The sequence below is a fragment of the Triticum aestivum genome, chromosome 2B (assembly GCF_018294505.1).
Source record: "Triticum aestivum cultivar Chinese Spring chromosome 2B, IWGSC CS RefSeq v2.1, whole genome shotgun sequence".
In the NCBI taxonomy this organism is placed as follows: Eukaryota; Viridiplantae; Streptophyta; class Magnoliopsida; order Poales; family Poaceae; genus Triticum; species Triticum aestivum.
Window position 1 is genome coordinate 18,099,674 of NC_057798.1, and position 14,991 is coordinate 18,114,664.

General features: G+C 49.2%; 1 protein-coding gene across 1 annotated transcript; it reads left to right on the forward strand.

Moving 5' to 3' along the window:
• Positions 1-2,045: 2,045 nt before the first annotated feature.
• Positions 2,046-9,288, forward strand: LOC123038777 (serine/threonine-protein phosphatase 7 long form homolog). Its single transcript, XM_044462249.1, has 8 exons — positions 2,046-2,371; positions 2,466-2,551; positions 3,128-3,221; positions 6,564-7,753; positions 7,829-7,939; positions 8,038-8,200; positions 8,275-8,817; positions 8,902-9,288. The coding sequence occupies exons 4-8, from the start codon at positions 6,567-6,569 to the stop codon at positions 9,286-9,288; spliced, it is 2,391 nt and encodes a 796-aa protein (XP_044318184.1). The 5' UTR covers positions 2,046-2,371; positions 2,466-2,551; positions 3,128-3,221; positions 6,564-6,566.
• Positions 9,289-14,991: the final 5,703 nt, after the last annotated feature.

Sequence of the window (14,991 nt, forward strand, 5' to 3'; positions counted from 1 at the left end):
CCTAAGTTTTAAAAAAATCCTGCCGAGTGGAGAGCAACCCTCCCACTCGGGGGCTTAGCTGCAGTCCAGTACTCGCCTAAGTTTTCAAAAAAAATCCTATCGAGTGGAGAGCAATCCTCCCACTCGGGGGCTTAGCTGCAGTCCAGTACTCGCCTAAGTTTCAAAAAATCCTACCGAGTGGAGAGCAACCCTCCCACTCGGGAGCTTAGCTGCAGTCCAGTACTCGCCTAAGTTTCAAAAAATCCTACCGAGTGGAGAGCAACCCTCCCACTCGGGGGCTTAGCTGCAGTCCAGTACTCGCCTAAGTTTCAAAAAATCCTACTGAGTGGAGAGCAATCCTCCCACTCGGGGGCTTAGCTGCAGTCCAGTACTCGCCTAAGTTTCAAAAAATCCTACCGAGTTGAGAGCAACCCTCCCACTCGGGGGCTTAGCTGCAGTCCAGTACTCGCCTAAGTTTCAAAAAATCCTACCGAGTGGAGAGCAACCCTCCCACTCGGGGGCTTAGCTGCAGTCCAGTACTCGCCTAAGTTTCAAAAAAATCTTGCCGAGTGGAGAACAACCCTCCCACTCGAGGGCTTAGATGCAGTCCAGTACTCGCCTAAGTTTAAAAACACTCGGCCGCCCCGCGTGTCGCCATCGGTTGGTCACCTCATCACCACTCGGCCGCCCCGCGCGTCGCCATCGGTTGGTCACCTCATCACCACTCGGCCGCCCCGGGGCGTCGCCATCGGTTGGTCACCTCATAACCACTCGGCCGCCCCGCGCGTCGCCATCGGTTGGTCACCTCATCACCACTCGGCCGCTCCCCGTGTCGCCATCGGTTGGTCACCTCATCACCACTCGGCCGCCCCGCGCGTCGCCATCGGTTGGTCACCTCATCACCACTCGGCCGCCCCGCGCGTCGCCATCGGTTGGTCACCTCATCACCACTCGGCCGCCCCGCGCGTCGCCATCGGTTGGTCACCTCATAACCACTCGACCGCCCCCCGCGTCGCCATCGGTTGGTCACCTTATCACCACTCGGCCGCCCCGCGCGTCGCCATTGGTTGGTCACCTCATCACCACTCGGCCGCCCCGCGCGTCGCCATCGGTTGGTCACCTCATCACCACTCGGCCGCCCCCCGCATCGCCATCGGTTGGTCACCTCATCACCACTCGGCCGCCCCGCGCGTCGCCATCGGTTGCTCACCTCATCACCACTCGGCCGCCCCGCGCGTCGCCGTCGGCTGGTCACCTCATCACCACTCGGCCGCCCCACGCGTCACCATCGGCTGGTCACCTCATCACCACTCGGCCGCCCCACGCGTCGTCATCGGTTGGTCACCTCATCACCACTCGGCCGCCCCGCGCGTCGCCATCGGTTGGTCACCTCATCACCACTCGGCCGCCCCGCGCGTCGCCATCGGTTGGTCACCTCATCACCACTCGGCCGCCCCACGCGTCGCCATCGATTGGTCACCTCATCACCACTCAGCCGCCCTACGCGTCACCATCGGTTGGTCACCTCATAACCACTCGGCTGCCCCGCGCGTCGCCATCGGTTGGTCGATTTTTTGTCCAAAAGGACCCCCTGCTGAACGCTATTGACAAAAAAGACTACCTACGGATAAAATTGTCAAAAAAGACCCCCTCACTAGTGGCGGCAGGCGCGGCAGGTGACACGTGTCACCTGCCGCCACACCAGGAGGCGGCGGGCCCGGCCGCCACGACAGGAGGCGGCCGCGCGCGGTATAACAGATTCGGCACAGTGCAACAGTCGCGACGTAACGGGTGAGGCCAGGTGGGCCACGCCGCCACTGGCTGAGGCGGCCACTGCTGCCCATGCCGGCCCAGGCCAACAGCAGCATCTTCACGGGAAGCGAGGCGCGGGCCCGGCCGCCACCGGGTGAGGCGGCAGCGCGCATGCGGCCCGACAGCCCCTGACGGCGCTGATTTCTACGGCGCTGATTTCTATGACAACGACCTGACGGCGCTAATTTGGACGGCCTGCTGCAGCGCGTGATTTCCGCAGATGCTTTGTAAATTGGAATCTGATTCCCGCAGCCTGCGTGATTTCCGCTTCTTGCCGACACCCGAGAGCGGTGTAGTTGCTGCGTGTGATGAGACACCGCAATGCTGGAATCCGAGGCTGCGGTAGCTGAGTGTACCTCGTTCTGCCGACAATACAGTGCTCCTCCTCTTTATATACGCACAACCGCGGCTGCGCATACACTCTCTCGAATATCTCTCCTTGCCTTCACTGCCTCTCTACTCTGTCTAAGTCTACAAGAATACACAGAAGGAAATACTTGGTAGCTACTTTCACTCGTGATTTTGGCCGATTTAGAGTTGGTTTTCGAAGATGGTGAAGTTGAAGAAAAGATAGATTAAGGTAAGATCTATCCATTTTTGTTGGTTTTGTTTGCATGCATGATGTTTTTGTTCTGTTTGATTAGTTCCTAAGTGTGTACTCTATGTTGTTTTAGGCATTATTTCAGCACTTGGAGGAGTCATTTGGAGTTTCTGGAGTAGGATTTGCCGTGCTAAGTGAAGTACGAAGGGGGAGATCAAGGTATGAGCTTTGCAATACATGGATTTTTTTGTGATGCACGGTGGTAATTAGTTAGTCATTTAGCTCGTCATTAGCTATGTGATGTTAGTGCTTAGAGGTTCGGAAAAAATTCAAACGACGGATACAACATTTAAACTATTTTTTTGATAAGAGTAGGTTGAAGATGTTGTATCAATGTTAGTTGCATACATTTGTATTGACATGCGAGAAGCTCTTAATACGGTAATTAAGAAAAAATTACACTGTAATTGTTCATTGCATGTGGTATGATATTTCATGTGGTATGTTTATTAATAAGTCTATGGTTAGGAAATCGTAGGTCTACTTTGTTATGTCACAATAATCTAAATTTTATATGTTAAGATTAGGTGGTAATGTACTTAATGATATATGTAATTAGGTAAAATAATTCATCTTAGTAGCAAACAAGGAGGAGATGACGTGATTGAAGAAATTGTGTTACCATCTTCGCTATCCCTTTTGAGATGATGACCACATACATGCAAGTGCTATTTTCATACTTTTGATAGCAGAAAGAAAAATCCGTGTGTAATATTGATGTTCATGTGATAATAGGTTGACTCTGTTCATATATTACTGGTGACGGATATTTATTCGAACTATTTGGACGCTTAATTGCATTTGCAAGCACGTCCATATTGGACCTAAGGTATAAAATGACGCCGTAATTTTGTTAATATTTTTTATATTGATGTACTGTCATGCCGCTGCAAATATTATTATTTGTAAATAAATGAATTTTATCGTATGATATGAAAAACATTATATCATGCCGGAAGAAATTAGATATTTTACTCATATGATATTTAAATGTTATTATCGTAATATTATGTTTAGTGGTTGTTTGGATAGCGAGTACTTACCTTCAGTTTTGTCATAACCTGTTGTAAGGAAATTATGTAGAAAACCATATTTTACTAATAGTCGTTTTTCCAGAAGCTAAGTTTTTGCATGTTACGAGAACTATTTTAGGATATTTTTGGGGTAGTTAGAGAAAAGCAAACAGAGTTTTAGTTTGTTACGCTCGTAGACAAGTTTGAGAAAAATAGATCTTTAAATACCCGTTAACCAAACAACCCCTTAAAGTCTAAGCAAATGATTCTAAAAACAAACCGAATATTTATAACGAAAATACGGTTATTATTTTAGTTATAAGATATGTAAATGTTGTCATCGTTACTAAATGTTCAGTTACTAATTATTTGAAATGTAAACATGTATGTTGGTTAGGTACTATGGAAAATTTAGTAGTGTACTATGGGAACGTCTTACGCGACGGTCCATGCGGGGTGGATGTGTCCTTCTGCGAGTCGACTACAGTAGTGGTGAGAGACATGGTCAACGTGGGTTACGCAGCTGTTAGAAGGTGCATCCGGGCGGTGTTTGGCCCAGTGATGCAGGAAAAAAAATGACAATGGAGGCCTTCGTCGTTGACGGAGGAAATGATGGGACAGTTGCCCGTTGGGGTTTGCGGCCTGTCACAGGTGATCGGTCGTGGGGGTCGTACATGAGGTTTGCAAGCAATCCCAATAACTCAATGTATGGTCAGCCGATGGTGTATGTGGAGTTCATTTCAGTCACTGATGTTGCCGGATGCAGTAGCAGGGGTGGTGAGGTCGAGTTGGCCATCACATCAGCCCCTAGCATCGGCCCATCGGAACCGACGGGCGGCCAGCCTGTGTATGACACAGGATATTGGTCGGCGGCCGTTGACATGAGCGAACACGTGGAGGGATTGCCGGAGGCGCTAGATGATGATGATCATTCTTCTGCGTCTTCGGAGTCAAGCGGAGAAGAAGATGTTCCTCCTCAGAGGGCGGTCGCGGCGGCACTGCAACCTGGGTTTTTACAGGATATGAGCATCACCAACGAATTTCACTCTGCTTCTGGCCTAGGAGCGGGAAGCCTGGAGGTTGGGCAAGTTTTCCCAGATAAGAAGTCTGCTTACCAGGCAATGGGTAGCTATGCAATCGGCATCCACCGCCAGCATAGAGTGAAGCAGTCTGATAAAAAAGAGTTGAAGGTCATATGCATCCACACCGCGAAAGGTTGCCGCGGAAGAGTTCTCGCTAGACTGAAGCCTGGGGTATGTCAGTCATGGCATATCACAAAAATAGTGGAGCATACCTGTGAGCAAACTGGGACTCTTTCAGATCACTGCAATGTGACAGCAAAATTTGTGGCACAGACGATGGAAACAATTGTGCAGGGAAGTCTCAACATTAGTGTTAGGGCTCTGCAAAAAGATGCAGAGGATCTAATTGGATTCCCTGTTAGCTACAGCAAGGCTAGGCGTGCGAAGGAAAATATATTCAAGAACTTGTATGGTACCTATGAGGAGGCATATTCTTATGCCCCTAGAATGCTTCATCAAATAGCAAGTGCTAATAGGGGGACTCAAGTTTGGCGGAGAGAACGTCCAAACCCAATGAACCCGGGTGAGCTAATCCTGGACCGCTTATTCTGGGCATTCGCCCAGACTATACAAGCCTTCAGGCACTGTCGCCCGGTATTATCTGTTGATGGTACCTTTCTCACTGGAAAGTACAAGGGCACACTATTGGTGGCGATTGCAGCGGATGCAAATAATCAGCTTCTTCCTATTGCATATGCATTGGTCGAGAGCGAGAACAAAGATAGCTGGTTGTGGTTCCTGAGCTGCGTGAAGATTGGTGTCGTGAAAGAGCGTAAAGGTGTTTGCATCATTTCTGATCGCAACACTGGATTATTAAGCGCTCTTGAAATAATTAAGGCGTCGGAAGAAGAGTGGGGCTGGCCCGATCTAGAGGGAAGGTGGTGCATGAGGCATTTGGCAGCAAACTTTTACTCCAAATTCAAAAACAAGGATTGGTTCAAGTTATTCAAGAGGATGTGCATGCAAAAAACTAAAGCCAAAATGAATGCGATATGGGCAGGTATCAATGGTGAGATCGACCGCGCGGCCTTGCCGCAGAGAGAAGACCGGAGGGGTCGTAGGACGGCCATAAATTTGAGCCAGTGGATCACCGAGAATTGCCCTCATTTGGAGAAGTGGGCGCAGGCTCACGACACCAGGGCTCGGTATGGAATAATGACCAGCAACATGTCAGAGGTGTACAATGGTGTTCTTAAAGGGGTGCGAGCACTGCCTATCACAGCCCTAATTGAAGAAACTTGGAACCGGACCCTGTCATACTTTGCAGACAGGGTCACCGTCGCCAAAGCACAAGTTGAATTGAACAAGCCATGGTCCGAGAAGATGCAAAGACATCTGGACGAGAAAGCAAAGAAGTCCCAAAGTCATGGCTGCAGGAAAGTGGACGCACTTAGGAATAAGTGGGAGGTCAATGTGCGAGCCAAGTACGTTAAGGGTCACCACAGAGGATCAAAAAAGCAAGCTGTCACCCTTGGCTCAACCTCCTGTGAGTGCACTTGTAACAAGCCCAAGCTTGAGGGCTACCCTTGCAGTCATGTGCTCCGGGCGGCTGCTGTTCAAAAAATCAGCGTCGAGCCATACATATCGCCGTACTTCAACATGTACAATCTGTACAACACTTGGAACGGTGAGTTCTGGGCTTGGGGCATTGATATGAACTACAAAATGTTGTGGCCAGATGGGCCGAAATGGGTTCCGAACACCGACTTGATGAGAACCGCAAAGGGACGACGTCAGTCTAGGCGTCATCGCAATGACATGGACCATAGCCAGATGGGAGAACCAAGGCGATGCCGCGTTTGCAGGTGTCCTGGACATTCACGCAAAGACTGCCCGTATCGAGCCAACAACAACGCATGATGTTGATATATATGTACTCGCCATGTCTATTTATATTTCTACTCGTTATGTGTACTTATATTGAATTTAAATTGATTCTCTTTGTATTATTGTACTCCTGATGTTAACTTCAGATAATTAATGTAAATCGTATCTCTTTGTATTTTTTAAGTTAATTTTGATTTGCATTTGTATTTCTGTCTTCCTCGTAATTTATATTTGTATGTTTGTGTGCAGGTTATGGGTGAAGTGCCAGTGCTTTTGCAGGGGCCCCATGACGCCGGGCACCGTTGCCACCTATTTTTGAAACCAAATACTAAGCATGATTATCGGCCTTTCAGACTTCGAACCATAAAGAAAACATGGCCAATACACAATCATTTCCTTGCTCACCTTGACGCTTATGGACTACAAGGTTTTGCTAGGCTCACATCATGCGACGACCAAGTACGTTCGGACCCATCCCTTTTGACATCCCTCGTTGACCGGTGGAGACCTGAAACCCACACCTTTCACTTTCGTTTTGGGGAGCTTGCACCTACACTGAAAGATGTTTCTATGATCACTGCTCTACCAATTAGAGGTGAGCCGGTAGTCTCTCCACGAGTGTCTCCATCTTGGGCATTAGATATAGCAGCCCGTCTTGGGATGGAAATGCCAGAATCACAACGTTCTGGTAACCCTCGGGGCATCCCACTCGTCTGGCTTCGTGATAACTTTCTTAATTTATCTAGCTTCGCCAATGAGGAGACGAGAAAAAGACATCTGTTTGCATATTTGTTGTGGCTCCTCGGGAATCTATTTCCAAATTCACATGGGGACGTTGTTGTCCCTGGTCTCATCTACATTGCAGAGAATATGGTAGATGAACCTTTACCCGAGCAGCCAAAATACAGCTTCGGTTCTGCCATGCTATCTCATACATACAGAGGCTTGTGTGATGCCACGCAAAAAACCTCTTTCGCACAAAAAGCTCCATTACTTTGTGTCGCCTATGAGTTTCTACAGTTGTGGTCCTGGGAATACCTCCCTGTAGGACGACCTCGTATAGTACAACCCATATACCCATATGACTTTGGCGAGGGTGCTAGCGCAACTATGGCCACCAGGTGGACAAAGGCACGGAAACGTTGGTCTCCAGATATTGCGAAAAATTGTTACCCTATGTACCACCAGCAGTTTGAGATACTTGATGAGGCAGAAGTCACATGGAACCCGTGGACTCAGGACCAGCTAAAAATGGTCTTTGATGCTCGACACTTCACACCAGGCATGTTGACCGATAGTGCATTCTGGCTGACTCGCTGCAACTTATTGTTCCTGTGGTGTGTTGAACCTTACAACCCAGAGCGTGTAATGAGACAGTTCGGTCTCTATCAAGAAATTCCACCACCTTTTCCCAGACGTATCGACGAGGAAACACATAAGTAAGATGTGACATCCCTAAATAGTTAGTGTCATTTTTAATTTACTAAACTCACACTTTGTTACATAATTTGCAGGCTAACCAATATGGGCAGGGGTTGGAGTTTATACGATTGGAGGGAAGAGAACAGTGAATGGGTACACAAGTGGACAAATGAAGCGCTAGCAGATATAGTGCGTCAACTTAGGTATATTTTATGTACATTATTTTTTTACGATGATCATACGATGCGTGACGATGCTTTGCTTTCATCACAACGGTTTATGTAATTATTTAATTTTGCAGGCCGTACGATGGAAGTACAGATCAAGCGTACAAGCAGTGGTACTGCATGAACACACGTGCTAGCCTGGCCAGTCAGCCAGCTACTATACCAACACATCTCACACAAGAGGAGCAGGCGCGGAGACATGTTGAGCTGCATGCAGCTTACTATCGTGACCACCTGGTAATCACTTGTAACTTTTTTAGGTCCATCATTTCATAATCATTTGAACTAAATAACATCCAAATATTGTTCAGCTTGAAAATGTCAACGAAGTAGGGCAGATGGCTACGGATAGCATGCCGGCCCAGGGCCCATATCGCAAGACATTCCAGAAACTTTTGCAACAATTCGTGGCAAAGAAGTTCAGATGCGGTAGAGGCGACGACGTTGCCACTGGAGCATACATGCCGGTAGCGAGGTCAGCCAGACCGAGTGCGGCACCGTCGTCCAGACCGAGCGAGGCGCGTACGAGCCATGAGCAATGGGGGGAGGGTCCGAGTACTAGAACGACATTGCCACGACATGACTCATCTCTGCCACTGCATCGCTCTTCTTCGATGCAGCTTCGTCAGGGGCAGACATCTCAGGACCATGGCACGGGCTTGGATTCGATGCCCGAGCAGTTTCTTTCCCCTAACCCATATGCGTACACAGGATATGATGCATACACCCAAGGTGAGGGATCTCAGCCGTTTCTCTCCACGCGAGGGATCCCCATGCCCGAGGAGACTCGTGTACCAGATTTAAACCAGCACCAAGTACAATGGCCAGACAGTATAGGAGAGGGATATGCTCAGGTAGTCATGTTTACATTTCAATGCATTTACAATGATATCATATATTATCCTCTAACAGTTTGTTTAAAATGTTTCTATGTGCAGGACACACCTGATGTTAATTGGGGCGATGAGAACACCCAACGCGGCGTCAACACAGGCCTCCGGGGAGCATCACATGATCATGGCGTCAACACAGGCCTCCGGGGAGCATCACATGATCTTGGCGACACGGTTACATCATTAGTTACAGAGTTCTTCGGAGGGGATGTTATTGGCCCATCTTTTATCCCCCCGGAGTCACAACCATACGCCTACAATTACGCTTCAGGTTCGCAACAAGGATTCGCGACTCCACCACCTACGCAGGACTCGCAGACACATGAAGCCGAATTGGAGTACGGCCGCGGTCTTCGTGTGACCCGGCCACCTAATCGCTTGTCTCCTTCCGGTCGTAAGGAAAGGCCAGGTGGTCGTCGTAAAGTAGGGTGATTCATCTATGCACGTGTGCGACCCATTGTATCTATATATGTGTGTATCAGACTTTTCGATTTGAACATCTATGTTTGCTGAAATAAAAATGCACCAGTCAGGAACAATTTTTCCCGCCTATATCTCCCGCCATACTATCCCGCTCCACTCTTTTGCTTATGTTAGGCCGAAATGAATTTTTTTAATATTTTGGCTGATGAATACCGTGCAACCGTTGCCCGTCTTAGACATTGAAAAAATATATTTTCAGGCAACGCTTTCCCCTCAATATTTTCCCGCCAATGCTTTCCCTCCATATGTTCCGCCACCCGTTTCCCGCCAACCCCTTCCCGCCATATCTTCCCGCCACTCGTTTCCCGCCATATGTTCCCGCCAACCCTTTCCCGCCATACTGCACTCGTTCTTTCCCGCCATTTTCTCCTCTCTACCTATAAAACCCCCTTCAGACGGAGGTGGATAAGCATTCGAGTGTAGTGTAGTCGAGATGTCCCATTATCCTTTCGATCGTAGTTTTCACCCTGGGATGAGCAGGACTCTTCTGAGGCTAGCTACCGATTTCAGGATGGACAATAGGATAGTTCCATGGGACGAACTCACCGGTAGTGACACCATAATGAATGAGTTGGCTCACCAATTACGTAGGTCTGGGTGGCCTGAAAGGACCTATGAGGAGGTACGTAAAGAACTTCTTAGGTTGCGTGCAAGGTGGAAGAATGTAGTGGAGCCGAAGAGTGAAACTTTCAGAAGGACTGCAGAAAAGCATCCATTTTTATGGACTAAGGAGAGCGAGGATGAAGATGATATCTTCATGCCGCCGCTTCCGGGTGCTGCATCATCAAAGGGCAAGAGTTCTGCATCGATGGAGGATGACGATGATGCCTTCATGTAGTTTTATTCCAGTTCTACCGTTTAATTCGGATGTACTTGCATTATTAGTTTGTACTCTGTTATTGTAGGGCATTATGTTCTATCTTAATTTTATTTTGTAGTTGTTGCACGATGTTCGATATTAGTGGAGGGAAAGAAAATGCCACTACTTTATTCTTAAACTATATTTTTTTCCATTACGATACGGCACAACTGAAAATAAGATACATTGTAGGAATATACCTACATTTAACTCCTGAAATAAAGCTACATTAAAGTGCAGAAATAAAGATACAAATGATTGCGGAATTTTAAATACTACCACAGGAATCTACTGAGTCCAGCATGGATATTTTCCTTTTCCATAGCCAGCTTCTTCTGCTGCCTTGGCCTGACGAGCCCTTTCTTTCTTTCTCTGCCTCTCTGCCTCACGAGCCTCCTTTGGCTGTCGTTCCTGCTCCTCCATGCGACGAGCCTCTTCCCTGTTTTTCTTTCCCATTTCCTCAAAAAACGGTGTTGCTCCGCATAGTATTCTTTTAACTCTCTCTCTTGCTCTGCTTTCTCCTCAGCTTCCGCCTTCTCGCGTCGCTCTTCTGCAAATAAACTATTCCACGCACGGCGACTTCTTTCACGAATCTCAGTCACTGCCCAAGCCGGCTTCTCCGTGTCAATCCAATGATAGTACATGCATAGAGGCGGAGGAGACTACAACAAGAAACAAGAATGTTACTAAAGAATCAATGAAAATACCAACAATATCTATTCGTGATGGTTAAAGCATACCGGAGGCTTGTCGTACTCTGAAATAGCTACGGCAGGATCTTCCTCATAATTGGCGCACATGAAAAACTTCATGCCCAACCAATCTGAAAAATCCGTCACCTCCTTCACCTTGCAAAGATCGCCACACCAACACCGCAGGACTGCCACCCCAGGAGGCAAACTTGCATTCTTCATTTTCCTCGGCCTAATGCTTTGATCCGAGCAAGGCAAACTCATACCGACTGAAAAAATGTGTTACACACTTTGCGCACTGGCGATTTCTAGGAGGGCTGGACGAGAGCCTCGGTGCCTCCTTTTATAAGCTCAAACGATAAATGATGGCGAGAAAATTAAGCGAGGATATTTACGATCCCTGTAGTGTCGGCACAACAGTTTCGCGTAGCCTCGGATTCCCAGTGCCATCGCATCCGCTGAGGCAAAAGAAGCAAAGGCAGGATTCCCGGGCGAAAGAACCAAAAGCGGCCATATTCCCGCGCGTCGGAGTCACAGCCATCAAGCTCGCGCCTCGAAATCAGCGCCGTCTGCGCACTGTCGCGCGTGCAGCAGCACAGGACGTGCCGCCTCAGCTAGTGGCGGCGTGGCCCACCCGCTGGGCCCGCGCGCAGCAGGCCTTGTCGGCCGAGTAGCGACAGCAGCGGCGGCGGCCGCCTCACCCGGTGGCGGCCGGGCCCGCCTTGCGCGGCCCGTTCCGTCGCGGCACGCTGGCCTGTGCACGCACCGTTATACACCGGGCTGCCGCCTCCTGTTGTGGCGGCCGGGCCCGCCGCCTCACGGCGTGGCGGCAGGTGACACGTGTCACTTGCCGCGCCTGCCGCCACTAGTGAGGGGGTCTCTTTTGTCAATTTCGTCCGCAAGGGGTCTTTTTTGTCAATTCCAGTGGACAGAGGGTCTCTTTCGACAAAAAATCCGGTTGGTCACCTCATCACCACTCGGCCGCTCCGCGCGTCGCCACGCCGCGTGATGCGCCTACTTCACTCGGCCGCCCCGCGCGCCTTCAGACAGCTAAGTCATTTTACATTCTGTTATTTTCGTCTTCCCGAGTGTTCCGTAAGTCACACATCACGTTCACTCGGAGGCCACGCCACCAAGTGTACCTCTATGCTCGCTTGCTTATTTTCACATACTTGCTTAGTACTGCTTATGTGACTCCCAAGTCCAACTTCCATTTTTTCGCATACATCATTCACGAACACCAGGTGTCGTTCTTCATTTCGAGTTTGCATCGGTCCTCCAGGGCTGCAACTCAGTCGAAACACTACACTTCCATTTTATTTGAGCTAGTATTCCAATGAGTTCAGTCGGATCCGTCGCTTCGACAAGTTCGAACGGATCCTTCGGTCTTTCAGACTCTTGCTGGTTAACCAGCAAGCCCCTTGCACTCCCAGCGGGTGTCTATGGGTGTTATTCACACAAATCATTTAGCACACATCAAATTTCCTCGAGAAATTATTTTGTTGGCTTGTGCCCTTTTTTACACAAGTTACGCGGTCACTCCACGGCCCTTTGCGCCAACTTCATTGCTGCTCGGACTCGGTCACCATACCGGTCCCAGCGCACCGCAACACTGACCTTGTCGCTCTGTTGGCTTCAAACACATCCGGCCAACCCCTCTATGGAATCCTCTTCATCGATAATATAGACCCCGTCAGGCATGAGACAGATAAATCCCTTTTATAATTAAACTTCACACATCACTCTTTTTGCGAGTTTGCCTCTTTCGAGCTTCACTCGGAAATTTCTCCTCATCCTTACCCGAGTCCGACTCGATGGATTGCAAATTATTCATTCAACACTATATTTCCCGTATTCCGACATGTCCATTGTTGAAGCCTGTAGTACGCTCGGGAGCTACGCCGCACTCGGGGGCTGCAACTCATTTGGAATGACACTCTCCTGAGTGGTCGAGTGCTTCATCACCAGTTAGATCCTTCACTTCAACAAGTGCATTCGGCCCACCACTTTGAGAAGTTTTATAATCACCCAGACGCTCTGCGCGCCATCTTCATTCCTACTCAGACTCAGTTGTCACGCTGGTCTTGTTGCGTCGCAACCACACTACATCAACCTCGTCACTACATTAACTTCGAAAGCATCTGGCTAAATCCTTCCAAGACAATTTCATCCACTTGGCTGGACACGTAGTCCTTCACTCGACCACCTCACGTATCTTCACTCGGCCGTCCCGCACGTCGCCACTCGGTTGCGCACATCTTCACCGCTTGGTCGCTCCGCGTGTCGCCTCTCGGTTGTGCACGTCTTCATCACTTGGCCGCTCCACGCGTCGCCTCTTGGTTGTACATGCCTTCGCCACTCGGCCGCCCCGCATATTGCCACTCGGTTGTGCATGTCTTCACCACTCGACCGCCCCGCGCGTCGTCACTCGGTTGTACACATCATCGCCCCTTAACCACCTCGCGCGTCACCATCAGTTGGACATGTCTTTACCTCTACTCCCCCAACATGGGAACGACTAAGTTACTCATATGATCAAACCTCATATCACATTCTGTAGCAAGCTTGCCTCTTTCGAGCATCACTCGGGGGCTACGCACAGCCGTCGGCCATGCCGCCCTCAGGGGTTACGCCCATTCAATCGACCCATTGATCACATCAGGAATAACTTTCTGACCATACTTGCCCGGTCTGCCAAAAATCTATAAGGGTAGTATTGTCCACTCGGACGATCGCCCAAATCATTACCTAAAGACATCATCAAAAACTGCAAAAAGGGTGAAAACAACACTCCTCTACGGATAACTTGGCCCTATCCTAGGTTCCAAGGCGTCAGTTTCACAAACTTGGACTCAGAGATGGCATGTGCTGGTGTTCCCCCGGGATAATGAGTAGCTTCTCCCCGGAGAGTCAGCCTACACACTAGCCCCGTCACTCGGGTTTCATGGCGCGTCCATGTCAGACCACTAGTCTATCTCCTCCGGGAGACATACAAGTGCCACTAAGTCTTTCCTTGCAAGTCAACATACCTCGATCAGTCGGAAGCACGTCTACTCGGACAAATACCCCTTTCATGCAAAAGGGTGAAAATGAAGCTCCTCTGCGGATACAATGTACTCTTACAAATACCCCTTTCATGCAAAATCTAACGGTAGAAGTACTAATGGAAAGATTACTCCCTGGAGTGTCCAACTTTTTTCTACAGTCGGCAGTTTCAAAGCCGAATTCATTCTCCGTGCCGAGAGCATGAAGATTCACCTGCTTGACCGAGTTCCAAGCTGAATTTATTCCGTGTCGGGTGCATGAAGATCATTCCGACCGACTCAGCTCCAGGCTGACCTTATTTACCATGTCAAGCACCTGAAGATGCATCCGATTGACTCAATTTCAGACTAAAAGATATTTACCATGTCGACTGCGTGGAGGTTTACCAGGAGACTTAAACCCTCTGCCCGACTCATCTAGTCCGACAGAGGCTCGGGGACTACACCCAGCGGGTGCACTCAGCGTGCCCCCACTGGAAGAGAACTCAGAAAGAAACATTTTGCTCGATGAAAAACCAGCTCCAGAATTACTCGACCTCCGAGTTAGAGAAGAACAAGTTCGATCAGTACCATCTAAGAAGAGTTTTAGTTCTCTCAGACCCCCGCCGATTGCCCGCAGTCAACGGTGGTCTCGGGGACTACACCCAGTGGGTGCACTCAGCATGCCCTCACTGGAGTAATCTCCACTCGGTACGGTCTGACCAGTCCGAGTGATGAACACAACAACAAAAAAGACAAGCTCTAAGACTCCCGCCGTGGGTGCACTCAGCGTGCCCCCACTGGAATGGTATCCACTCGGAACGGTCCGCCGGTCCGAGTGACGGCCAAACAACAAAAAAAGACACGTTCCAGGCGTGAAGAAATTTCGAGTAATCAGTTACTCGATGCAGGACCAGCTCCAAATCACTCCCAAAAAAATTGCTTTAAGGTGAGTTTAAGGCTCCTCCGTGGACCTGTTTTGAGCCTTCTTCCAGGACTCAAAGCGTGAAACTCATAAGTTTGGATCTAGAGCCGACTAGTATTGACGTTCCTCCGGGATAAGAATGGCATCTCACCG